Raw genomic sequence first — 26,145 nt, 5'->3', positions numbered from 1 at the left:
TCAAAAAAAGAAAAATGTAAACTTTTGGGATCCTAATATTTGGGATCAGCAATAAACTACTTTCGGCTCAAGCTTTCAAGTAGCAGCACATATTTCTATTTGTTGGAAATGGTTTTATTGGACGTAGGGTTTTCTGATCTTATTACACTGATTATTTAGACTGTTAAATTGTTTAAAAGCCTCAAACTCACTATCGTTGGTCCAGAGACTCTTTACGGCAGCAACAAAGCTGCAAAGGTTTAACATGATGCCGTTGCTTTAACAGATCACCTACAGGTGGTGTAGCTCAATGTGATATACAGGTGGTGTAGCTCAATGTGATATACAGGTGGTGTAGCTCAATGTGATATACAGGTGATGTAGCTTAATGGGATACACAGGTGGTGCACCTTTACACGCCCCTCTGAGCACACTGGGTGTGTCCAAACTGGGTGAGAGGTCAGGCTGGTTTGTCTTCAGGGTCAAAGTGCCCGACTGAAATGTGAGATTTCATCTCACCTTCTAACCCTTTTTGAGAAGCCTACGTGCACTGCTGCTATCAGCCATTGAGCCATTGAGCGACTCGACCCGCATGGAATGTGTTGTTTACGTAGTTCGGGGACATCGTGTTCTATCTCCACCTCCTCGCTGGAGCGCGGCCAGCACGCGTCACATGGACCAGTGGCTCCAGTGCAAAGTGAAGGATGACGCAGACAGGAAGTCAGAGGTCTGGGGACAAAGAGCTGACTCATGTGACCAAAAAATAAATCACAGCCACAACTCCACGAACAGTGGAACACATTTTATTGACGAGGTGAAGGACCAACTGACAGATTTGCTATGATCTGCATGATGTTACCACGAGAAGCTCGGAATAACTTCCATCTCCACAAGGCTTCATGTTCCGTCTAATAATCAAGAGCTTACACACTCGATCAATAAAACAGAACTTCAAAATCGCCACGTTGTCTTCTTCACCATCAACATCTACTTTGAACTTCTAGCTTCATCACTGTGGTTTGTTCACACACATAAAAACAAACAATTTAAACCAACGGTAAAAAATAGACAACCAGCTCCATAGGGCATAAATAAGTTACATTACTAGGTCAGTGTATAAGGCATACAAAAACAACATTCCACACGTTAATAGGAGAAAGTGTCAGTCAGTGCAACAGTCACAAAATGTATAAACCCTTCTGAGGTACAAGGTTGTTCAACTTGACACCGAACATCAAAGTTGGCCTAACATCAAAGTTCCTAATTGGCCTAAAAAAATCAAAACCACCGTCGCATGGCAACCAATCGTGAGCTCTCATCCGGAAGAGGAGGCGAAACGTCCCGTGTTGTTCTTTGTGTGTTCATCTCGGGGCAGCGTCCAGGGAGGCGCGCACCCGCTCCCGGTGGTCCCGGGACAGGCAGCGGCCGATCGTCTGCTCCGCCTCCCGGACCCGCCGCCGGAAGCGGTCGCGGTCGCGCGCCATTTCCTCCCAGTGTCCTTTGCGAGACGCCTGGCGGGCGAACGGCCAGGTCCGCATGACGTGGACTTGGACCTCAGGAGAAAAATGGACCTGGACGACAGAAGAAAATCAGACAAGAGCAAGTTTAGTGCATTTTTGTCAAAATAGTACAAATGTTTAAACGGCAAATGGATGAAAAGTCCCCAGTTAGATGGTTATTACCAGTCAGAGCTCCTCCCCCAGCCCCGAACTGACCCCTAATCCCAAAATCCCTCTGACTGTCCTTTCTGCCTCGGGCTCTACGTCTTCTGATGACACCGCCGGTTTCTCTGCAAATAGTTTGCAACTCTCTGCTGACTCTGCGCAGTCACATGACACCGCTTAGTCATGGCGACATGGCTGCGTTGCTAACCGACAACAAACAACAAGCCCGACTCAGACGCGGGGTGTGAGGAGGGTGTCGGCTGAGGCAGGACTCAAAACTTTATCTCAGCAGAAAAACTCTCCTTTCACATACATGTCCTTCAAATAAGGGACACGCCCACTTCAGTTTCTACTTCAACCTGGATTCTCAGTTGATTCTATGTTATCGGTTTTCTTTGTCTTCATGTATTAAAGCTAACCTCCCATTTAGCCCCCGCCTGTTGGATCAACTCTGTTATTGTGAGATAATGACCTTTTTTCGGGCGCCGCCGCTCTGGCCTCTGCTCTTCTCCGGCGTCGGCGCCTGCTGGCTTCGCTCCGCCCTCTTCCAGGGCACCGCCGTCTTCTCCGGGTGGGCGTGGCGCTTCAACTTCCTCTCCGTCAGCGTGGGCTTGGCGGCTCTGGCTTTCTGGGGCTCTCGCACATCAACCGATTCTAGCTCGTCTCCGAGTGGCGGCGGCGCGGACGCCGGGGAGCTCTGCAGGCGGGCCCGGAAGTTGAGGGGGTGGTACGGGTCGTCCTTTTGGCCGAGACACTCCCACAGGGCCTCTTCTTCCTCGTCGGACGAAGGGGGAGAGCTGCCCTCCTTCTCCTCAGAGTCCGACTTGGAGGGGGGTGCGGGGGGCGAGGCCCGTGGTTTGGGGGCCGCGGCGGCGGCGGTTCGAGGCGGCGTGCTGTTGAACGTGCACGCGGTGAAGCACATGGGATTGTAGGGGTCGTCGGGGCTGCTGAAGAACTCCAGGAGCCTCTCGCTCTCCTCGTCCACGCCGGGGCTGGACCCCTCGGAGCTGGCCCAGCTGCTCCAGCTGCTCTCGCTGTCGCTGCGGCTGACCCAGACGCTGAGGCCTCGCGGCGCCGCCGCCTCCTCCTCCTCCTCCTCCTCTTCCTCACCCGCCGACACGAGGTCGGGGTCGCCCCGCGTGCCCTTTCCTTTATTTCTCCCCGTGCGCTCGTTGGTCGAGAGGCACGCGGAGAAAAAGAAGGGGTTGTACGGATCGCTGGACTTGGACAGCGACTCCCAGAGCGCCTTGCTCTCCTCGCTGTCGAACTCCACCACGTTCTGGTCGTCTTCGCTGCTCCAATGGAAGCTTCTCTCCTCCTCGGAGGCGTCCTGGCTGAAGGGCCTCTCGCCGGCTCTGCGGCAGCCGTCGCTGGAGCCGGAGCCGTCGGCGCTCGACACGAAGATGTTCCAGTCGCCGGGGAAGCCCATCTTCCAGCCGGACTGGCGTCCCAGGAAGACGGCGTCCTCGTTGGCGGAGACGTCCACCATGCCGCAGCACAGGTCGTCGGCGCGCAGGGTGGACAGCAGGGCCTCGGCGCCGGACTTCCCGGCGAAGGGGTCGCCCACGTCGGCGCAGAAGTCAGAGAGGGGGTTGGCGCCGCCGACCATCACGCCGCTGTCGCCGTCGAACAGCGAGGAGAAGAGGAAGGAGTCGGTCTGGTTTGCCGCCGTGGTCATGTGCTGGATGCGCTGGCCCGTCTCGTCGGAGATTCTCACGTGAACCTCAAACCTGAACATCTGGAAAACTGAGGGTGCGAAATTCAAAATTAAACAATTTCAAAGAACTTTCTGTTGATTTTTGATTTCCTATCCCTACATGAATTATATAACTATTTCAAAAAGTTAAATCAGCTTTGACACTAGTGCCATGTGACTCCTACTATATTTAATATAAATAACGCGATAAAATGGAAGAACAATGGCCGGATTAGGACAAAATAAACAATTGATAACTGGGCTAAAGACCAACTGGGGCTCGTAAGAACAGACATCAATGTGGGTAATTGTTTTATTTTGAATAAACGAGGTTATTTTAAAATAAAAGGGGAGTAACAACCAACGATGCCGGTTAATCTAACGTTACAACGGTTCCGATGGGGGGGGGGGGTTAACAAAGTAACAAGTGTTCATTGTGTGTGGTTCTTACCCGACACGAAGGTGTAGTAGATGACCTGAAGGAGCAGTCGGAGCTGTTCCCACAGCACGGTGAGCATCTGTTTAGTCCACGGCAGCAGCGCCGCGCCTCCGCTACCGAACCTCTCCATCGCAGCCCGCTCGGAACCAACAACCGCGGCCATTTCTTCACTTATTGGGCCGACAACAACGAAAATATCCTCACGTATTCTGGTATTCCTCGTCAAAAACCAACAGATTTCGCGTATTTGTCGGTGACTGATGTGCGTCGATGTGATGTCGCTTCATTTTCTGGCGAGTGAGGTCCATTTTTGGATTTCCTTCGTCAAATAATCTCAAGTATTTTCTCCATGTTTGTCAGCTGTGTCGTCGTTTGTTGTAGTAGAGCGTGAGTGTCTCGAGCTTACGACACCGTTCTATTTAAAGAGAAACAGTGACGTGGGGCGAGGCTGTGATTGGTCCCCGTTCAACGTCGCTCAAACATTCCGCCCCTCACGTAACGCTGCTTCGCTTTGCGTAGCGTCATTACGTGTGACGCATGGAAATTGCCAGTAACTTCCCCCACCGCCAGGAAACCCCATTTAGGTCAATGAGAGGTAATGGGCGTAAAGCGAAATTGAATTAGACTCAAAACCAAAATGGAAAAGTGAATTCCCAATTTCATTAGTTTTGTTAATTCTTATTAAAGGAAAATATCTGCTCCATCACCACACTGCCTAGATGTCGTGGTTCTAAACATTTATTTTAATATTTGAAAAACACTTGACAATTTAAAGAAATACAATAGAACAATTTCCAATTTCAATCTTTTTATTAATCCAAAAAAAGCGTTTATGCCACCAGAGCTGAAGCTGTAGAGGACTCGCTGTAGACAAAGAGAAAGAAAACCATTAGAGGGAGCACTACTTTGTATAAGGATTAGTTCACATTATGAAAACAATGTTTTTGTTTCCGCTTTAACTAAAACAAACATGTAGATTTGGTTATAATAACCCCCACCCAATTTGAGGATAATTAGCAAAGAAAGTTATATTTAATTGTATGAAGGGGACTGGCAGAAGCGGCACAAGTAGCCACTCTGTTAATTTACCTCCAGATTTTTCTAGCACAACAGAAATATCACAACTCTTTATAAATGGAAGAGCAGGACAATGATTTGTGCATATTTTTTGGGTGTGTAGTTACTTAGCCATTTAAATAATTATGGAATTGAATCAAAGGAAAATTTCCCAAAGCAGAACTGATACGTACTACTTCCAGTTGGGGGCCAGCACTCTCTTGGTCTTGTAGTACCGGGCCAGCCTGTGGATCCTGCTTTCAGTGAGAATCAGGCGGAACTTGGCATCCTTGTCCTGCAAGTATAAAAAAAATTGCGGGTATGAAGTAGCCATTGCTGTGGCTTCATTTGTATGTTATTCCCTGGGCAATTTTATCTGTACTTTTTACGAATTAAAAAAAAAAATTCCAACACATTCTAACAAATTACTCTAACATAATTAGCCATTAGGCAAAACATTGGTTGTAGCCCACTGGGACAGTATAAAATTGGTAGAAATTTACCTCCAAACACTTGAAAAAGTGTTTTATAGACAAGCCAAAGCCTCCAAGCTTTCAGGTAACAGATGGTTTCAGTATTTTGGGGACTGTACCTTTCTGTTCCTCTCCAGATGCTTCCTGATGGCCACCGCCTTCTTGATGAGGTGGTAGAGATCCTCAGGCAGGTCAGGGGCCAGACCCTTGGCCTTAAGGATCCTCAGGATCTTGTTGCCAGTGACGAAACGTACTTGGGCCACACCATGGGAGTCCCTCAGAATCACACCTGGACAAGTTGAGGAAAGTTATTAAAGGGGTCAAAGTAAAGTAGAATATAGCAGATTTATTATCTTATTTACTTTTCCCTACTAAATGTATCCAACTGATCCAAGTACCGGAGTTGCAAACATTAAAGCTAGATTTATAAATCAACAGCAAGGTAGTATATGCTGGTCAGATTTTTTTTAAGTTTTATTTATGCACACATATTTAACCCAAAGATTTCCCTATTATGTAGTGCGAACTGCTCTGAAAACTGTTGAACTTCGGTTCGGTTTCCTAGAGAATATATTAGTTAATTTTGCTGTACTTAAGCAAGTCCATTTTGACATACAAATTCCATTTTTACACAATTTTTATTTTGTTTTGCACCAAGGAAGGGAAATTCTCTTTTCCTCTATGTTCTGTACAATATATAGGCAGGGACTGCTCTCTTCAAAATGAATGTACATTTTAAACATTGTATTAATCATTAACTAAACAGTCTTGAAATGCAGTTTCGGTGGTCAAGCACTTTATAATAAGAAATACCAATGTTTATCCATTATTAATATACTGTTCTGTAATTAATCTGAAATGCATGCCAAAGGATGGCAACATCTTTAAAACATGCTTAATTAAGTGTCCGTTGTTGAGCAATACTAGTTTAACTGTGGTGGTCATGGTCTGCATTAATGAATGAATGAGCACACGAGTACATTTCTACACCTGGAGTCTCTCGGAACTTACCAATCTGAGAGGGGGTCAGGCCTTTCTTGGCCAGCTTAAAGATCTGCTCTTTGACATCATCGGATGTTAGCTTCAGCCACTGCAAGTAATGTTTAAATGATTAATCAGCTGATCAAATCAGCGCAAACATTTAAAACCCATTAACCGTATTTTGTGACGCTACTTACAGTGGGAACACTGCGCCTGTAAGGCAGCGCTGACTGGGACAGGCCCTTTCTGTGAAGAACAGAGAGACATTAAAATATACAGTGCCATTTAACTTAGAGACACGCGAAAGCAAATACCATATGTACATTTAACGTGTCCATTAAATGTAATAGCTTAACTGCAACCCTGGGAAGTTAATTGTCTTAAGGTTGATGGCCAGGCTTCGCCAAAAGTAAGCTAACGTTAGCTACCCACTCGTGTTAGCGTTGACGGTTGTGGGCCTTTAATATTTTCTGGTTAAGTTATACAGGTTGATTTTTTTTTTCTTGGCGTCCGGTTAAGTAATCTTGCATTTCCGCCGCTATGAGTGTAAGATATAACTGTTTAACATGGAAGACAAAGTCAAACAGCAAAATCGCGGTGAGCACCGACCGCTGTTAGCTAATGCCAGCTAATGCTAGCGAGGTAGTTAGCCGGAGATGGATGTCGAATACTGGATACCTATATGCAAGTTATTAATAGGTCCCTAGACTGGATTTAAGGGCTTAATTTTCTCCTTGAACATCCATAACATGTTCCCAAGCCATAAAAACTCGTTGAAGTCAAACTTTAGACATAATATTCTAACTTTAAATCAAGACAAGAGAGCTCACCCGGGAGCGTGCATGCGACCCATGATGGCGGTAGAGGAAGAGAGGCCGCACACGCGACAGAAAATGGTATTTTGCGCCTGTGTCGGAAGTGACGCAATGACGCAGCGAAGAGGGCGTTATTGACGTCGTCCAGTCACCGAAGATTGAAACGAACGTTATATTTTATTATTATTCCGAACGTATTTGTCGCAGCCAGGGAGAGACACAGAAAATAAACAATGGATAAATATATTTAGTCGTGTAGGAATCCATTGGAGTAGCAAAAAATTATTAGAACGCCATGCACATTTATTTGCATGTTTTATTACGCGTTTTGAACATAAATCATTACTGTAGATGCAATTGAATGATCACCAATATTTCCTCTATATCCCTTCCCAGTCTGATTGATTGTACACGTTTCGGGGTGTTTCGGGCTTGTTAAAGCATTGTAACAATGCTTCTACTGCAATACAGTGATTATTTCTTATAACAATGCTATAAGATAAACCCAGCAGAGCAGACTGCAAGTTTACTAAGTAAAATAGTTTCGGTATGCAATTTTATGTATAACATTAATTTACTAGTTTTAAGGGACGTTTGGGTTTGACCTGGATTCTCTCTTAAAGCTCCAATAAATTGCATTATTTTATTATTTTTTTAAACAAATTCGCTGGTTAAGACGGTCAGCGGTGGGTGTCTAACTGGTCTGCATCCTTTTTATTTACACCTAACCGATTTTATACAATAGAAACAAAGAGCCATATTTGTTCCAAAAACATTTAATTTACTTTAGGAAAGAGTGATAACAGTACACATGGATCCATTCAGGTTACTGGTTACCAATTCATAAATAACTGGCCATGTTAATACAAACTCCACCTGCTTCTCTGTACAGTCTCTAAAGAGTGGATCAAGTCACTAATTCATAGTGTGAGTGATGCTCTCAGATCATAATTGCCTTGTAGAAACAAAACAGATCAATTCAAATTCTTTATTAGACATTAATAACAAATTTAGTTTCATGGTAAGCAAGGGGAGAGGAAAGCAGCAAACGCTCAGAATATTGATCCCTTTTTTCTAAAGATAAAGTTGCCTTTTCATCACTGATCTGAGTTCAGTTTGCCTGACATGTCCTTAAAATTCAGAGCCTTTTTTTCCCCCCACTTAAGTATCATAGAACCTGGCTGGATCTGGACTTCACTGGCAGTTACTTGGTCACATCTTCAGCCAGTTACTCGTCCCGGCGTCATCACACCACTCCACTGGGAGCGCGTGTGGTGTTACTGCCTCAGACAGCCTCACATCCAGACTCCAGTTTTGACTCAAAGTCCCTTAACTACATTCTGAAAAGCCTGAATTATGGTTTTAAACCACTTGAAAGGAAACGGGCGTATGGTCAGCGTTATTAGGCAACCACGACCACTCTTCATCCAGAGCAGGAGACAAGCTTCTGATACAAATTCCCCTTTTAAAAAGGTGTGGTGTGTGAAAACAGTCAAGTAATAAAACACAAGAACCTGCTATTGTGCATGTAGCGGCAGCCCACTTTTACATAAAACCCCCAAATGGTGTCAGACCGGCATCAGACCTGCTGTCAGGGATACGGATTTTACTTTAAAGGGCGTAGATTTTTTTATGATGGAGGACAGATCACATTGTTAATAAAATATTTATATAGTAATAAGTGGACCATTAAAAAGGGGTTGCGAAAGGCACTGTGTCCAGCTCCCGAAGGGAGGGGGAGGAAAGGTGTGGTCAATATCAATGTGGTGTGTCCGACTGCTCCGCCCAGAAGTGTCTGCTGAGAAGCAGGAAACCCTGATGCCTGCTACTTGTCTGAATAGAAAATAAACAAGGAAAATGTAAAAAAAAATCAACGCGCCTTTCTATTCCTTAAAAAATAAAACGTGTCATTCTATATATACTCTTCTCAAGGTAAGCCGTTTTGGTCCTCTAATATTAAAATGTACAAAACATTACAGCTCTTTGTTATGGTTTAGAAGAAACAGAGACAAAATAAGTGAAGATTGTTTGTCACAGAAACAATCAATTGATTAGTTGGAGAGAGGAACAGTGGCGTCCTGGAGAGGGTTCGAGTTGTCGGCGTCCCACGAAGTTTTAAACTCTGCATTCATGTCGTATGGGAACATGTGCCGAGGCCGCGCCATGGTCATCGTCATCATCATCATCATCGTCAAGTTCTGGAGAATCGACACAAACCTGTTTGATGTTTCTCAGCCAGGCTGAATCCTTCCCTGCCTTCAGTAGATTGCAAACAACATAATTCATGTGAAAAGAAACGGTCCGTTTGGTTTATTAGATCTTGAAAAAAAAAAAGAAAAGAAAAAAAAAAGAGGGAGAAATTTGAAATCCTCGATCCACCTCTTCCCCCCCCCCCACCCCCCCCCCCCCCAGTTTGAAGCAAACCAACAAATGAAAATGAAGGTGTCAAACAGTAATTGTGTGAACTGGAAGATGCCGTGACCGGTGTTTTCAAGTAAGGCCGCATTCTGCCGCTCTGTCCAACGTGACAGGAATGCAGCGTTTGGAGTCTGGAGTCGCGCCCCCCCCCCCCGGCTCAGAGAGGGTGGGGGGGTGGGGGGGCTCGGGGTTAGAAGTAGGGCACGGCCGTCAGTTTGTACCACTTGACCGTCTCCTTGCCGAGGTCAAAGTCTTTGAGTCGGAGCGTGATGCCGCCCAGGAAGTAGTTCTCGCGCAGCGACTCGGCGCTGAGCACGCTCAGCTGCAGCTCCCGCAGGCCCAGGGTCTCCTTGCTGTAGCCACTGTACACCAGCTGTGGAGGAAGAGGGGGGGGGGGGGGGGGGGGGGGGGGGGTTGAAATGGCCATGAAAAAAACACTTTACAGAGAGTTCTCACCAAGAGAAAAGCCTCCCCGGTTTATCTTTTAAACCAAAAGAACGAAGCAATAAATACATCTGTTATTTTAACGTAGGCACCATGTTTCTCTCCACTTCCTCACCATCTCATTGAAAGTAGGGTTCCTGGTCTTCCTCGAGATCTTCGTCTTGCGTTTGGAAGTTTTGTGCGGATCTGGAAGCAGGTAGGTTTTCACATATGGATTGGGATCCGTTCCTTCTTCGGAAACCTGGAGGAGGAGGCCGGATGAAATGTATCATGCGACAGCAGAAACAAAAGGAAGCAGCGCGTCTGTCGAAGCAGCATCTCGAGTTTTTAATCGTCGGCGTTTACCAGATCCCTGATGTGCATGACCATTATGAAGAGATTGCTGTTCCTGTAGGAGACCGAGAGCTTGACCTCTCCTTCCACCCGTCCAGAAGTGGGACTCAGCGGAGGTTCTGCAACAGAATCACATTTAAATTACACCAGCCTCCGACTGGGTAAATTCAGCGATAAATCAGCGTGTGAGCAAAGCGCGGGTTTTATTCACCTGGTGCTTTGGGCGTGGCGTCTAAACCTTCCGTCTTTTCATCCCGTGCGATCGGGTGAAAGAAGGTGTACACCAGGTCACACTGGAAACCGAGACCATGTGATTACCTCACTGATTGGTGCACAGCACTTTACAACATTGTCAACGGATTCCTCTGCGTTTGTACCTGGGTGACCTCCGTGGAGCTCCTCATCAGGTTGTGGACGTAGTTGTTGAGCTCCAGCTTCCTCTTGGCAGCCACTTCCTTGATGTGGGTGCGACCGAGCACCATCTTGTTGGAGAAACTAGGGACAAGGGGAGAGTATTCACGTTTCCACATCGTCGGATGTTCGTCAAAGCTCTCACGGAGATAAAGAGGGGAAGTTAAAAAGGGGCAATGGAGGGCTTGTATGACAGGGATACTACGGCAACCGTTACTATGAACCAGAACCTCGTATAACCCTCCTCCCAAAACGCCCAAATTCTGCACCGGCAATCGAGGCCGAGGGTCTCGGCTGCCTCACCTCGGCAGCTTCCAGAGCGGGAAGAGGATGCTGAGTTTGTTGTGGAGCTCCTGAAACTCATCGAAAGTGCGGAAGACGAACTGGGGCTCATTCTGACCGTCCCTCAGGAGCCTCACCACGTACGTCTGCACAGAGAGGACAGGCAGGGGGAGACGGGCGCGTGGTCAGTGCACATCCAGAGAGGAACACACACACACACACACAGGCCGATTACTCACGTAGTGCTTGTCGGGGTTGTATCTCTTCTGGAAGGAGAAGATGGAGGCGTGGAGGATGCGGCCCTCCTGCTTCAGCGTGTAGGTCTTGGGGGAGAAGGTCAGGATGGGCTCGTCGTTGGCCGGCAAACCAGAGAATCTTAGCTGGGCGAGATTATGGATGAAGAAGTTGAACTTGGTGGCCACGCTGCCGAGGCTGGACTCGATCAGCCTGGAGAGCAGGAGTGAAAGGAGAGAGAGAGAGATGTAGGTCAGCATCTCTGTGACCTAGAGCTGGCGTAAAGGTTCCACGAGGCACAATCATCCAGCAATAAACTTGGTTAACACGTCTGGTTTTAAGAGAACAAGGTCCATATGATAGTTTCCTGTGTTAGACTAGTATTAGACTAAAGCTCATCCTGCCACCTGCTGGAAGTTTGTAGCAACAATGAACTGAACTGATCGATTTGTTCCTAGAGATGTTTCCAACTTTGAGGTTTGGGAAATTAAATTTCAAAACATTGCCCACCTGCTAATTAATGTTTAAAACACCCCAGAACAGAAGTCAATGCATTTAGGGGTCAAACCGCCACCGCCATGATTCACCTGGTGAAGAAGATCGTTGCCTCAGCATCCGTGTTGTGGGGCTGCAAGGCGTCAAACACGTACTTCAGGTCCTGAGAGCCGGCCAGCTCTGGGAGGCCTGAGGACGTCATCTTCAACACAGACAAGAGATTTACACACTGAATACCCTTCATGTACAGCAAAATAATAAGAACTGTATCATTGTGTTGTTTGGGCTTACAGAAGTGTGTACACTGTGTGTGTGTGTGTGTGTGTGTCGTCTCACCAGCGACAACAGGTTGAGGAACAGCCCGGAGTGCTTGCGGATGAGGTTGTAGGCCTGGCAGCACAAGTCCACAAACAGCTGGAAGCGACTGGTGGGACGCTCCCCTCCGTTGATGACGTACGCCATGTCGGAGGTCAGAACGAACGGAGCGCGGTCCCTGATGGGAAAGAAGAGTGGGGGGGGGTGTAACTCTGGATCAGGAGAGGGAAGGCAGCACTCTAAAGCTAAGTGGACACACTTAGTACAAAGCATCTAAATATTTCAGTGGAGACGCTCAGAGGCTAAAAATAGCTTGGTTGCCGGGGGTGGGAATGAGTGCAGTGTGTGGGCTTTGGACCAGGCCAAGCTTCTCCAGTGGATCCATCACCCGATGACTACAACACATTATGACCACCGCAACGGGGGGGGGGGGACGCACACAGCTGGAAGGCACTAAGCCACTGACGGCATACGCCTGCTTCTAGTTGGCCCGGCCACACCTCGTTTTACGACCGGCAGGAACATGGCCTCCGACAGTCTGATACTAGATAAACCACCTGGTCCATGACGTTTCAGGTGTTATCTGATAGCAAAAAAAAGACCAGCGTAAACATCCTGAAACACCTTCGTCGAGATCCCTTTCAACCCTAAGAGGGAGCGTCAGTCCTTTACCTTCTGAAGCTGCCGAACATCTGGGCGTGGCCCAGGAACTTGCCGAAGTCGATGTGGAACATGTGTCCGGTGGAGCGCAGCATGATGTTGTCATTGTGTCGGTCGCAGATGCCCAGCACGTAGGTGGCCACGCAGCAGCCCGCACACGAGTAGATGAAGTTCTCTGACGCCTAAATGGGGGAGAGGAGGGAGAGAGGGTGAGAGAGAGTGAGACACTGGCTCAGGGTGTCGTCCAGCCTCCAAAAAGCCTTATGCTCCACATAAGCACGTATTTGAAGACGAGTTCATGTGAAGTAAGGTTTCACATTTATAGGCATCAGAGGTCACAAAGGTGAACGACGGCTATAAACCTCCAGAGCAACGTAAACAATGATTTTTTTCCCCTACAACTTCAACAAAGGAAAATAACAGTCAGAGGAAAACGATGGTTTGAATATTTGAGCCAGTCTCCCTCCCACAAGCGAATACCACGAGGCATTGAAAAGCTGCTCAAGGGCGTAACTGAGATTCCTTATATTTGAGAAACCAATACTTTACGGTGTCAAATGCTTCTCGAGCTTTCAATGTGAGCGCGCACGCAAAGGCTTTGTGGGAGTGTGCTTTTTACCTTGTCGTACTCGTCCTCGGCGGGGTTGTACTTGCGGAGCCACTCAGCCAGCGGTTTGTCCTTGAAGGAGCCGGTGACGCCGTACTCCACCTGGATCTTTCTCAGCGTGTCGGAGGACGGCACCAGCTCCACCATGCCTCCACAAAAAAACAACGCAACTTTTCATTAAATTCTGTTTCTTAAAAAAAAAAAAAAAATTAACCTAGCCTCGTAATAACACAAGAGGGCTGCTTATCAGTCATAATCAGATATTAGATGCTACGGCCTTTTCAATTGATTGACAGGCTGACATCCATAATTTCTGCACTTTCTGCCCATCTGACACCTCCCGTTGCCATGGTTTATTTTCATTTGAGAAAGACATGTAATTTCCTTTCTACGTAGTGAAGTAACAAAACCTCTAAAGGGCTTAACTTCTTATTCTTTTAGGAACATACTTGACTTAGCTAGAGCTAACTAAGCCCACTGTTTGGAGACATGTGTAGCCAAGTGTAGACCATTGTGTCATAAAAACGACAGGTGTGTAACCGCGTTACCTTTGTCTTTGCCGGTGGAGATGCATTTGAAGTTCACGATGCGGAGGTCCAGCCCCTCTTGCAGCCAGATGCGGTCCATGATGCGGATCATCTGAAGCGCCAACATGTCTTGCCTCAGGTCCTCGCCGACCTGACGCAGACCAACGGATCGTTTTACACACATCGTATCGCAGGCCGAGCTTCACTTCTTCGGCCACCAGGGGGCGCGGTGTTCAGGTGAGGAGCATGTAAACAACATTTGGTTAAAACAGGTTTCTGATGTGGCTGGTGACAACTTCCTAGTTCAACCCTGGTGCAGCGTGCGGCGGTTGAAGGTCTCAGGTGTTCATAGGCCAGATGAACCATGGCTGCTCATACACTTCATTTTCACCACCTCCACTGTGAGTGTCCACACACACACAACTTTCAAAACCCTGCGAGTGGGTCCAGTACCTTGAACATGACATTGATCTCCTCTCCCAGGGGGTCGGCGTTGACCAGGGCCAGCTTGAGGGGAACTGCGTTGGAGTTGAAGAAGGAGCAGGCCTACACAAACAAACAAACGCAGTACGATGCTATTCCTCTGCACTACATCACGTTGTTTAGAAGATAGAGCTTTACGGCAGCAAATTGTGTATTTTTGTTTGTAGAGTCAATGAATACACATCGAAACATTGGCTTTGTTTCACCTAACCGAAGATCATCATAGAGCTTCTGCAAAGACGTCACCAAGCAGTGATTAATTGCATCTGGATTACGTCACCATAATAGAAGTCATGCTTTAACGGGGTCGCCAGTCAATGACCGACTTTTAAAGGCCTCTATAAAGCCCAAAGCCATACACATATGTTGGCTACATAGAAGCGCCGTAGTAGTAGTAGTAGTTTTCTGGCGCTTTAAAAACAAAAAACTAATGAAATATGATAAATATCTGTCAGATGTTTGAGCGGATACGGATGCATGCGTTTGTTGAACCTGTCTCATAATGAGCTCACTTCCGAGTCTCAAACCACAGAAGCTCTGTGAGTATGTAGCGGTTTCCTGACCATATGTTTTTTTTGAAGTTGTCATCTTATCTTGCATCATAGAGGATAGACCTTGATTAATTCATTATTGATAGCCTGTCCCTGTGTGTGTGTGTGTGTGTGTGTTTTACCTTAACGTTTAGCTCCTTAGCCACCAGACTGGGGCTGAGGGGCAGCCGGCAGCTGTTCCTCTGGAAAAAGTTTTGAACGTTTTCAAGGCCCTCCTGCAGCGCCACCTGAACACACACATCACACAACGTTCACAAACACCCGAGACAGTGACCTCCGACCGGTTTCTAACTACAAAAAGGTTGTCTTGGAATCAGCGATTCGATCAGATCTCTTTCTCACACACACACACACACACACACCTGTCGCGTGGAACCCCCGGCCTGCCGAACCCTCTCGGCCACGGCTCCCAGCAGGGTGACCAGGTTGGTCTGCTTCTCCAGCTCGGCTCTGAGCTTGACTCCACACAGACACAGCAGGGCACCCAGTACCCGCTCGTAGCGCCGACCCCAGGCGGGATCCTGCACCGCGTCCTTCAGCAGCCTGCAGCCATCACACACACACACACACACACTTAAGGGACGCCATCTTCCTGGACAGGAGCTCCGCCCCCCCCTCCCCGAGACGAAGATACTATTACTGCATTCCCTACAAAGAGCCTTAGCAGTGAGATCATAACTTGATGAATCACATGATTCTACCCTAAAGGACTCAAGATAAAAAGGAGAATAGCATATTCTGTAACTATTATATTTATTGTGTTCTTTCATACAAGCCACTTACAAACCAGAGAGGACCAATGGCTGCATCTCCAGAGCTGCTGCCTACTCACCAGTAGAGGTAGTGGGCGATGTTGATGTTGCCTTGCGCCCTGGACAGCAGGAACATGACGAGGCCGTTCTTAAGGTGACACTCGAACTTTAATGCCTGTTCAGAGACGGAGGAGATGAGTGACACGTGACAGTGGGTTTCAGAGTAGGTTTTAAAGCCGGCGGGGGGGGGGGGGGGGGGGGGATTTTTTGGCTGCACCTGAACTAGCTGCGGCAGGTAGTCAGTCAGCTCATCGTCGCTGCTCTTCTCAATCCAGCTAACAGCCACGTTTCTTACTTCTGTGTCTGCGAACCTGCAACAAAAAAAAAACTCCTGACATTAAAACAAATACTTATTATTCAGACAAACAAAACCAAGTTAAATAAAGGTGACTCTTTATGATCTTATTATCCTCGTAGCGCATACTTTGCCTCGAGCAGCTCCAGCGCGGTGACGGGGGGCAGCGGGGGCCAGTGGTGCAGCAGGGAGTGGATGTGAGCCATGCTGGCCCAGTCCCAGCTGGGCACGCTGGCCAGAACCTTAGGGAGGCTGCTGGGGTGGTGCTTCCGACAGTGGAGCCGATGGTCCCATAGGAGCTGGTGGTCTGCCCTCTTCAACCTGGAGACCAAGCGGGAAGGTGGACGCGAATGCGTTTACAAAATACAATGAAATAAAAGATGCTATTCATCTTTTACCAAATGTGTCATTGACGTCAAACAGGTTGTAGACTTTTTGGCTTGTGTCCTCGGTGCAGTGAGAGTGTGCGCAGAAACTAGAGTCACTTTTTGAAGCAAAAAACAAAACAAAAAAACAATATAATTGAGGTTAAATATCTCATTCAGATGGGATTTATCCCCTAATGGATGTTGCCAGAGTTGCTGGTCTGTACCTGGACCTCCCTGCAGTCATGACAACCAACGTTTCTCCTTCACCGATTGATCACACACAAACAGACACACACAGACAGAGAGAGAAACGACACACAACCAGGCAGTGAGACTGTGGCCCTCAAAAGGCCTGCGGAGATGAATGAGCGCTCCGTGCCAGCGGGCCGGCCCGCTCTGGTGGATGTTTGGCAGGCCGGAGGAGCTCGGAGAGCACGGCGCGCAGCAGCTGGGGGGACAACAGACACACTGTGGCAGCCAACGCGCAGGGCGGTTATGGGGAGGGGCGGCTGGCAGCAGTCTCTTAAAAAAAAAAAAAAAAAAAAAAAATCTCTCCCTTTTAAATCCAGTAAGTCCGGTGGATTTCCGTGGTTCTGGGGGACGGCCAGAAAGACGTCTGCTGAGGGGCATAAATCGAACCAGAGACACGGCTTCTCTGCACGTTTTTTGAAACTCTCACAACGCAGAGTACTTTAAGTCTAATTCAGATTAAACCACGTCAAATAAATGAATTAAATCTTCTGTGGAGCCAACATGTATTACATGGATAAAACAATAAAAGCTGGTTTTATTATACAACATTTAAACTGCGTGATGTTGTCTTGCCTGCACGTCCTTTAACGAGGTAGTAAGTTGCTAAGAATACTTTATTATGATATTTTGTTATTTTTGACTCTTGCGCCTCTGTTTAAAACATCGAGCTGAGCAGCACTAAGAAATAGAACTGAAGTAATGGATATCATTCATTGTAAACCCCCCCCCTGGTCATAGTTGTGAATACACAGTGAAGGTTCTCTACCCAAAATTGGAAGCTCGGCTGCAGATTTTCTCCAGTTTGCGTCGCAGATCGGGGTCCAGTTCCTCCAGTGCGTCGAGGTCCGTTCCGGGTTCTTCCTTTGGTCCCACGTACAACACGTCCAGCGGCGGGTTGGGGAAGTCCACCTGACGCCAGCACAAAACTTTACTTCGAGAAGGCACATTTCCCCTCATCAACACTGGTGACGGCAGCTGCTGCCTCCCCAAACACCCACCTGCAGCACTATCCTCTCTGTGGGCACCTTCCTTCCCTGGGCGCACGTCCACAGGCACAACAACCTGCTGCCCTTGGCGAGCACCCTGCGGAGCACAGTCAGCCCGTCACGACTCAGCGATGTTACCTTTTTCCACCACATGTGGGCTCTCTGCTCACCGTCGGAAGTCAAAGAGCGGCATGGAGACTTTGCCCAGCAGCTCCGGCGCTTTCCTCTGCTTGTTGGAGTCCGGGGAGCCGCTGGCATTCTGGTTCAGCACCCCGAACAGAGCCAGGCTCAGGATGGACTCCAGCGGGAGCAGAGCTATCGCTATCGGGAAGTTGATCCTGGGAGACACGGGGGAAGGAAGGAAAAGTAAGCACACGTAGATGATCGAAGAAGAGAGGTGAGGCGGGAAGGAGCAGAGAGGAAGTAGAATAAATCACTGAGGAAAGGAAAGTTATGATGATATGATGAAGGACAGAAGAAGATTTTTAAAAAATGGTATTTCCTTTCATAAAGGAATATAAAGGAAACAAAAGAAGCAAAAAGGGGATGAATAGAAGGGAAAGGAAGAGGAGTGGAATTTTGCTGACAGCATTTTGTTTGCGTGTTGTTAGCAGTGAAGAAACATGACAAGAGGAGAGGAGATGAGAAAAAAGGAAAGGAGAGGGGGGAAGCAGAGGAAAGAGACCAAGGAAGTCACTCACAGTTCATCCCATTTGATGTGGTAGAAGAAGCTTTTGTATGTGCCCACTCTCTTGGACTGGACCGGTTTAAACAGGTTCTTGCCATTGTGGGTGAGGGAACACATCAGGAAGTACTTTTCATAACTGCAACAAAACAACACAATGCGTGTTTCTACTGTGCCCACTTGTTTTTAAGAAAGAGGCTCTGACAGACATTTACACAGCCAGTAGACACAAAACAAAGTATATCACGCCCATATATTACACGGTTGCTAGATATTAATGAGGACAGCGTCATAATGGTGCATGTGTGTGCGTGCAAGCTTCAGCTTAGAGGAAACGCGGAGCTAAACACCCTCACTTTTTCTTTCAATCTCCCTAAGCAGACTCCAACCATCACTAAGCACTAATTAAGACACCCACACAGGTCCTTTCAGTTATTTCAAGTGGAGGGTGGTTTTCCACTCTCCTGCGCAACAAAAGGTGCATTGAACCACAGCTGAAACTCCTGCTTGGTTGGGTCATGGCAACCTAGAGGGGTTCACACGGTACAATAAAACAGCTACTTGTTGCTTTAAAAAACAAAACCAAACAATTACAGCCAATTACATCTGGCCGTACCGACCAAAGGGTTTTATGTTGCCATACGTGTAATAAAAGATATTTGCCACATCCTGCGGCATTTGCGCGTCGGTGCTCCACCACGCATCCTAAAATGAGCTCAGCAGTTTCATATGTGAGATGCATATGTGGAGCGGAGGGGCCCGAATGCTGAAAACACATGCTTTCACTACCACAGGCCACCGCTCCGGTTGCTCGGTGCCATCTGTGTTGGCAGCAGCCCGCACGCGGCGCCTCGATGTGCCCGGCGGCGGCGTGGCATGCAGCGCGGGCACCAGATGGATGGCACTCGGAACGCCACGACGACGCCAAAACGCTCAGCGCCTCAAGGGAGGGCAACGCGACAAGACATGCCCCGAGCTACCCTTCTTGGGGGGGGGGGGGGGCGGGAAATACTGCACGCGCTTTGTTCCCCCGGCCTTCAGGGCTCGGGAGGGCTAAATATTTTCGGAGGTGTCTTTGGAATGCCTGTCACTGCAGCCATGTTTGCTGGCCTGAAATAGCTGCGGGGAGGAGGCCGTGCAGGAGTAAATAGGCCTGTTATTAAGGCAGTTCCTCTCCTGCCGGAGGCCTCGCTGGCCTGAAAATGACCACGGAAGGAAGGGACTGGGGCGTTTTTTTAAGTGCCTCCATTTTACAGTCAGGGTGACAGCTCTTTTACATTATTAACAGCAGTCAAATTTTAATCAGACCGTTCTTTGTGATGTCAAGAGGTGAAAGGACAGTGGCAATCTTCTCCCAGTTCCCCCAGAATTTTTTTTTTTTCCACGTTTCTTGACCGAACAAACCCAGGCAACACTGCGCTGATCCTGCTCACTTGATGCATGACAGAGCAGGGGAACGGAAAACGCTCCCTCACTGGGCCGGACACACGCGGGAGATAAAGTGGGGGTGAAACTGGACACTGGCACGGAAAAAACAAGACGTGGGGAGCTGCACCGCAGACGTTGGTTTAGTAGAAGAAGAAAAATAAATAAATAAGAAGACTGAGCTCCGACTGCCTAATGTGGTCTAAACAAACACTCCCTCCTCAAACACAAAGCCGGATCAACGTCCCCCCCCCCCCCCCCCCGTGTTGTCGGTTACTTGTAAATTGTTCGCACTTGGCAAACAACGTCTTTTGAATCCTGCGTAGCTTTCAATCCCATCTCACAGAAGCACAATTAAAATTCTACGTGGGTGTCCCTAATAATAGAGAAGTAGTGGGTGATCATGCACGAATACATGAAGAAAGGCTTCAATTAAAACCTCCAGCAAAGCAAAGAGTGCCTCGACTAGTAACACATTTAATATCACGTTCATCTCGAATAGACTGTGAACATCCAAACAATCTGCTTCAAAAGGCATCCAGCTGCATGCTTCGTGTACCAGCAGGTCATCACGATGCTGATGTCTGCACAAGAAGCATCAGCAGCCCCAGCGCCTTCATCTCTTTCACTTCCGGGTTTTCCAGCGCCGTTCTAAAACAGAGACTTCTTTTACCTGCTGACCCAGTTGGCGGGGATGCCGTGCAATGCAAACAGAGTGAACTGGAGGTGTTCCGTGGTGCCGGAGGCCTCTTTGCTGCGCCGACCCTCCGCGCCTTCCCCGTCTGCAGCCCGGGGCGACGGAGGGGAGCAGAAGGAGGCCGAGGGGGCGGAGAAGGAGCGCAGGTAGAGCTTGGCCAGGTCGTAGACGGCCTGCGTCAGAAGGGCCAGGCCCTCCTCCACGGGACTGCTGTGACCTGTCCACAATCAGGAGAGGTTGTAGAGCTGTCAGTTATATATATATAGTTAGTTATTTGAGAGAAAGCTGACTGTGTGCAGAACTTACCATTTGACGATTGACCAGCCGATGTGGACCCCATCTACACAAGCAGAACATGTGTTAGGGTGACATCCTTACATGCAAACATTGCTGTGTGTGTGTGTGTGTGTGTGTGTGTGTGTGTGTGTGTGTGTGTGTGTGTGTGTGTGTGTGTGTGTGTGTGTGTGTGTGTGTGTGTGTGTGTGTGGCGTGCCCACCTTGGGTGAGTGAGTCCTGGGTAAGTTGACGGCGTGTCGCAGCCTTTTGACCGCCTCCGTGACGGCTTGGGTCTCCACCTCATCCAGGCCGCAGCACAGGTTCTTCAAAGTTTGCACCACCCGGTCGGCGGTCTTGTACTGGGTGCTCTAGACATGCAGATGGAGATGCAGGTTGGTGCAGCTCGTGTCAATGCTTGGTTGTTCTAGCTCTGGTTTGGTCTGTATTTAATTAGGTCCACATTTTTTGAAAACACAGATGTGCAGTTGCTAGAATGCCTGCCCGCCCGCCCTCCAGGAATGTCCTGGTATGCGTTCATCCACGTGTGAAGAATTTGAGGCGACAACAAATTGGCCTTCACGTGTTCGGTGAAGGACGGAACCAACGTTAAAAAAAAGGGGTCTCGATACCGCGGGCAGCTGCACACAACCGTTACGCACAGTCCGGTGGGGATACTGTTTATCTCATCGTTTTCCCGAACTTAAACAGGTGGGAATGTTTACATAAATGAAGCTGAAGACAGGGACGACCCATACCTCATTCTGAAGGCAGATGTTGACTTGATTGTGATAGCCTTCCAAATAATCAGCAAGGCCTTGTCTGCAAGACAACGCACAGGAGAGAGCGGTGAGGGATGGGACACAACAGAACCCTCTCTCAGGGCCAATCCGATCACAATGTAGAAAGTTTACTTTAGTTATCTTAAGGGACTTTTAAAAAGCAGCTAAATAAGCAACTCAAACCAGTAAGTTGAGTAACATTTTTTCCCCCCCCAACCAGCGTGGGGGCCTCGTACCTGGTGACGTTCTCCTTGAACGGCCTCTCCACCTGGCCAAGGTGCTTCTCTAAATCAACCCGAGAGTTGTCATCTTCCGCCTTAACAAAAGAATTCAAGATTAACCAATGATGAGCTATAAATTATATATATATATATATTTCATATCATCGGGATCATCATTCCACCAACAGAGGACAGCGTGCCGGGGCCTCTCCAGCAAGTTGATCTCAGCGGTGCAACGCGGCGAGCAAAGTCCTCTAAGGTTCATAAGCGCTCGTGGCGTGAGGCGGATGGAGTGACTCACCGTGCGGGCCAAGTCTCTTCTCATGGTGGAGTGAGAGAGGAGCTGCAACGTGATCTCATTCTCCCACTTCCTGCAGTTCTGGACGTACTCGTGGCTGCCGAGGCTGTGTTTACTGGGGCAGAGAGAGAAGCACGGTTCAGAAAATCAAATATTATATTTTTTAGAAAAATTAAAAAGTGCCATCTCCTAGTTCTACATTAGACAATTTCCCATCCCATGTAATAACATATTTGTTTAGTATATATTTTGAGGAAAAGGCACTACTTTGTCAAGTTGTTTTCATTTGCCACCGAAGTGTGTTGTTAAGGGCCACCAAGCTATATATATATATATAATGCATAATGCAATAATGCAGATAACTTTGGGGTAACTTCCCAAAAGCGCATATGTCACAGATTCTTCCTGCCGAAAATATCCATACAGCATAAGAAATGCTTAAAATGTAATGTATGTCATTCTTTGGAGATAAACCATCTACCTGAGATCTCTCAAGTTAAGATATTTGCTGTGATCAGTTCTACAGTCGGTCCTGTTTTAACAAGACTCTCACTTCATGACCAACATCTGGAAAGCTGAAGTTGATGAATAGCTTTAGGCCTCCCCTCAGAGAGGTGAAGCAAGGTTTTCATGATAAACCCAATTCACACTTAATTCAATGGCTCTCAGTCAGTCAGCCTCAAATGAAACAATGAACATCTTCACTTCAGCAGTGAGAGTTTTCGTTTGGAATTGACTCACTTCTGCAGCACCTCCTCCTGGCCACAGACTTTGAGCAGGTAGCTGGAGAAGTCCACCTGGTCCAGGTCATCATGGACCCAGCACAGAGTCTGACTGATCAACAACTCCACTGGAGAACTCACTGCAGAAGAAAAGAAAGAGACGTAATGAGAATGTGATTCAATGCTTCTAAAACAACACAATATTACCTTAATTACAGGGAACTAAAAAAAGAATCATAATGCAAGGTGCATCAACGTCACTTGGATGTATGATGGTTGAGAAAAAGGAACCGAGGACTTTGGAGTATCCCTGACACTATTTGAGGGATCAAAGGTCAAGATCTGATACCCACATGACAGAGAGCCAACACAGAGGTCAAAGAACAATGTGGCAGAAAATACTGGAGGACAGAAGGGAAACGTGTTCAGGCATCCTGCGATAGCTCCAGTGACTTCCCCCCCAAAAGTGCAATGGAGCGATGCAACAGAAGGGGAGGAGGAGGAGGAGGACAGCGAGTGTCTCGTCCCGTCTTTGTGTCCCGAGCCGGGAGTAGAACTGAGGCCCTTTGTTCCCGAGGGAGTCCGCCCGGTGTGAGTCAACACGCTGCCGACAACATAGGAAGACAACTAGGAAACAACTAGGAAACAACCGAGCGGATGCGGCACTCCGGAGAGAAGGGAACGCATCGGGACAGGAGGCCTACAGAAGGACATTGAGGAGGAGGAAAGAAGTAAAACACTTCCTCTAAGAGGCTGCCGTTCAACTTGTTACACACACATGTACTTATAAATGTACAAACACTACACTGAGTGCGTGTATGTGTGTGTCAACACACACACCAACACACACACACAGTTCGTGGCCTGATGCTGATCCTCAGGGAGCCACACTGGTGATCTTTGGACACCAGAAGAAGACGTGTCAATCACAGCGGTTGTAGTTTTGTACGGCGAGGGGTTAGCCAAGAACAGCTACCCCCCCCCCCCCGAAAATACACATGGAAGGAACCCAAAGGTCCAACATGCCCAACATGGTTACCTCACGGGGGGAGGGGACGGACTTTTGTTTGTGTGGAGACGGGAACGTGGTGTACTTCCCACGAGGAGGAGAAGAAGAAGAAGAAAAAAAAGGAGGTGGGGGCAAGGAGTTTGGGATTTCGATTCCTCATTCGGAGCAGCTCGTATCTGCAATCTGAGCCGCTCCCCCTCAACGGCGAAGTGGGCACAAGTTTCCCCTTTTTGGGTTATTTTAATCTGATGGTGTATCATCTCTGCATTCCTTCCTCTGCTCCGTTACCCGCGGCCACGGATGATGTCATACGAGGGGTCCTTACGGTCACCTGGTACTTACCGTCACAGGTGAAGGTCACCGGCTGCTGAGATTCTGAGATTTCAATGGAAACCTTGACAGAGCAGCCATTGTCCCCCCCGCCGTCTCTCTGGGTGATGACGGGGCTCAGGACGAAGCCGGGGTTGGTGGACACGTCCCCGTGAGGGAATTTGGAACGCAGACTAGAAAAGGGAAGAAAAAGAAATCAAACCAAAAAGGAAGTCAACATTTATTTCCCCCATTTCGGACATTTTTTGGGGGGGGTCAGTGGCCTCATCAGGCAATACAGATACGTGATTTACATGTGAAATCATCATTCCTAGTCAAAAATTCTGCCTCGAATGCCGTCTTGTGATACTGTTGTCGATTATTTTCACATTTTCTCCATCTGCACTCGTGAGAAGTTGAGTTACTTCTTGCGATGCAAGTTGATTCCGCCTCATCACCACCCCACCCCACCCAAACTAAACTGCTGCAGGGAGAGACTCTCTGTGCACCAATAAGCCGGCGCATGCCTTCACACGCCAGCCAAGAGAAATGCTTGTGGCGTGTTGAATTGTGTTATTATTTTCTTACGCTGCTACGTCTTCACAGAAGGCGACAACCTCGAGGCTTTGAGCGTCCTGTTCTTCCAGGGCGGCATTCTTCACCAAACCTTTTCCCTTGTCCTACAGGAGACACAGAGACAGAGACAAAGGCGTTACTCTCACTTTTTTTTCCTTTTTTTTTTACTGCTGTCTTACTGTCAGCGGATAAGGAATGCGCTTCCTGTGGCACAGGAAATGAGTGAAGTGAAAGGGCCCCGCCCCTTCCTGCACCAGGCTGTGGGATGTGTGCAAAAGTGCTCCGTCACGGCTTTGAAATCTGTGCCGGTGACATCACGAAAAAAGAAGAAGAAAAAGAAAAAGGGGAAGCGAGGGCGAAGCAACACTCGTGGAAAGCCATCGTAATAGTTCATTCCGAGAGATTTATGGACTCTTTTCGATGAGCTCAGGGGAAGTCACAGCTTATTTGTCATGCAACAGGAAATCGGGCACATTGCGTCGGGTTACAAGTTGCTCCTGCAAAACCTGTGTTTCAAACTCTCACATCAACCGACAAAAGGGATTTTGATGATCTTTCCCTCCACTCACAATCTGTTTAGGAATCTCAGCCAGTTCAGAGATGATTTAATGTTGAGAATTATTAAACCGCTACAAAATATGTCTTCAAAAGAAGGAGGAAGACCAAGATCACAACATCAGATTAATTCGAGATATCACCTAGACCATAACGTGCTGACCCGGTGAATCTAACAGCCGAGGAGAGGAGGGGAGGGGAGGGGAGAGGAGGCCCAGGCCTGAAACCCGCCTGCACCTCCCAGCAGGGGAGCGAGCCGAGTTCCCGCCTCCATCATTTCTGCCCCAAACTTCTGAGACTTTTGCAGACAACGCGGTCACAGGGTTCAACATGACACGTCGCTCTGTATTTGATCACAGAGAGAGAGGAAAAAAAAAACACGAAACAATTTCAGAGAGCTGGAACATTTCAGAAATGTGAAGTGTGGCTGCAGCTTGCTGGAGACGGACGTGAGGGTTTTTAACAACGACAAACACACGAGCATCATCACAACCCTGCTCGATAACAGTGACAACATCTTCGTTTGGACCCAATTTAATTCATTAAAAATATGACACGATCAACACTTAAAAAGGTCTCGGCGCAGACTGAAGGCGCTCAGACAGGATTCAGTTATCATGAGGGGGGGAGGGGGGGGGGGGGGGGCACGTGAATCGTCTGTGGTAATTCCAAGCCCGGCATCGAGTAACACTACACATCCAGACACGGGACACCTCTCCTCCTCTGCGCCAGCTGGTGAAAAACGACCCGGCTGACGGGAGGAAAGCCTCAAACCCCAATGTTCACCAGCCAGTCGACGGCGGAGCGGCTTTAAAATCCCCAATCTGGGTCCATACAATAATTGGTGAGTGAACGGTGGAACATTTTGGTTCGACGGTGATCAAACTTCAGTTTCTGACGGATAAATGCGATTATAATAATAACCTAAAATCAGCGGCTTGTACGGTTATTTGTTCCTTCTAAATTCAGGCGTTTTTATTGGACACAAACTGCAAAAAAAAAGATTCTGAACTCTTC

General features: G+C 47.9%; 3 protein-coding genes and 1 non-coding gene across 5 annotated transcripts in view; all 4 read right to left on the bottom strand.

The window, feature by feature from the left end:
• Positions 1–766: 766 nt before the first annotated feature.
• Positions 767–4,209, bottom strand: ppp1r15b (protein phosphatase 1, regulatory subunit 15B). Its single transcript, XM_037451457.2, has 3 exons — positions 3,791–4,209; positions 2,116–3,389; positions 767–1,550 (listed from the first exon to the last, which is right to left on the bottom strand). Exons 1-3 carry the CDS (start codon positions 3,939–3,941, stop codon positions 1,341–1,343), a joined length of 1,635 nt encoding a protein of 544 aa, XP_037307354.2. The 5' UTR covers positions 3,942–4,209; the 3' UTR covers positions 767–1,340.
• A 360-nt stretch (positions 4,210–4,569) lies between these two features.
• rps13 (ribosomal protein S13) lies at positions 4,570–7,241 on the bottom strand. Its single transcript, XM_037452479.2, has 6 exons — positions 7,119–7,241; positions 6,486–6,534; positions 6,319–6,397; positions 5,427–5,596; positions 5,029–5,129; positions 4,570–4,642 (listed from the first exon to the last, which is right to left on the bottom strand). Exons 1-6 carry the CDS (start codon positions 7,139–7,141, stop codon positions 4,609–4,611), a joined length of 456 nt encoding a protein of 151 aa, XP_037308376.1. The 5' UTR covers positions 7,142–7,241; the 3' UTR covers positions 4,570–4,608.
• On the bottom strand, positions 4,813–4,941 carry LOC119196770 (small nucleolar RNA SNORA19). The gene has a single exon (XR_005114354.1). It is a non-coding gene; the product is annotated as a small nucleolar RNA SNORA19 (small nucleolar RNA).
• Positions 7,242–9,505: 2,264 nt separating the features above from the next.
• pik3c2a (phosphatidylinositol-4-phosphate 3-kinase, catalytic subunit type 2 alpha) overlaps positions 9,506–26,145 on the bottom strand; it is a 25,989-nt gene continuing 9,349 nt past the window's right edge. For both annotated transcript variants that reach the window (XM_037450464.2, XM_062563138.1), the window contains 31 exons: positions 24,586–24,677; positions 24,031–24,191; positions 22,699–22,819; positions 21,961–22,072; positions 21,675–21,754; positions 21,415–21,478; positions 20,881–21,027; positions 20,690–20,723; positions 20,360–20,600; positions 18,278–18,400; positions 17,747–17,914; positions 17,589–17,673; positions 17,357–17,499; positions 16,100–16,291; positions 15,893–15,986; positions 15,696–15,790; positions 15,226–15,406; positions 14,986–15,090; positions 14,283–14,375; positions 13,851–13,980; positions 13,315–13,451; positions 12,708–12,877; positions 12,057–12,213; positions 11,813–11,922; positions 11,231–11,438; positions 11,013–11,137; positions 10,676–10,793; positions 10,510–10,591; positions 10,311–10,417; positions 10,081–10,206; positions 9,506–9,894 (listed from right to left, as the gene is read on the bottom strand). In XM_037450464.2, coding sequence (XP_037306361.2) covers positions 9,712–9,894; positions 10,081–10,206; positions 10,311–10,417; positions 10,510–10,591; positions 10,676–10,793; positions 11,013–11,137; positions 11,231–11,438; positions 11,813–11,922; positions 12,057–12,213; positions 12,708–12,877; positions 13,315–13,451; positions 13,851–13,980; positions 14,283–14,375; positions 14,986–15,090; positions 15,226–15,406; positions 15,696–15,790; positions 15,893–15,986; positions 16,100–16,291; positions 17,357–17,499; positions 17,589–17,673; positions 17,747–17,914; positions 18,278–18,400; positions 20,360–20,600; positions 20,690–20,723; positions 20,881–21,027; positions 21,415–21,478; positions 21,675–21,754; positions 21,961–22,072; positions 22,699–22,819; positions 24,031–24,191; positions 24,586–24,677 — 3,984 coding nt within the window. In that variant the 3' untranslated portion in view covers positions 9,506–9,711. The remainder of the gene's footprint in view (positions 9,895–10,080; positions 10,207–10,310; positions 10,418–10,509; positions 10,592–10,675; positions 10,794–11,012; positions 11,138–11,230; positions 11,439–11,812; positions 11,923–12,056; positions 12,214–12,707; positions 12,878–13,314; positions 13,452–13,850; positions 13,981–14,282; positions 14,376–14,985; positions 15,091–15,225; positions 15,407–15,695; positions 15,791–15,892; positions 15,987–16,099; positions 16,292–17,356; positions 17,500–17,588; positions 17,674–17,746; positions 17,915–18,277; positions 18,401–20,359; positions 20,601–20,689; positions 20,724–20,880; positions 21,028–21,414; positions 21,479–21,674; positions 21,755–21,960; positions 22,073–22,698; positions 22,820–24,030; positions 24,192–24,585; positions 24,678–26,145) is intronic.

Source organism: Pungitius pungitius, chromosome 6, assembly GCF_949316345.1.
Source record: "Pungitius pungitius chromosome 6, fPunPun2.1, whole genome shotgun sequence".
Lineage (NCBI taxonomy): Eukaryota > Metazoa > Chordata > Actinopteri > Perciformes > Gasterosteidae > Pungitius > Pungitius pungitius.
Note: the sequence above shows the minus strand (reverse complement) of the source record. Positions and strands in the feature narration are given on the sequence as shown.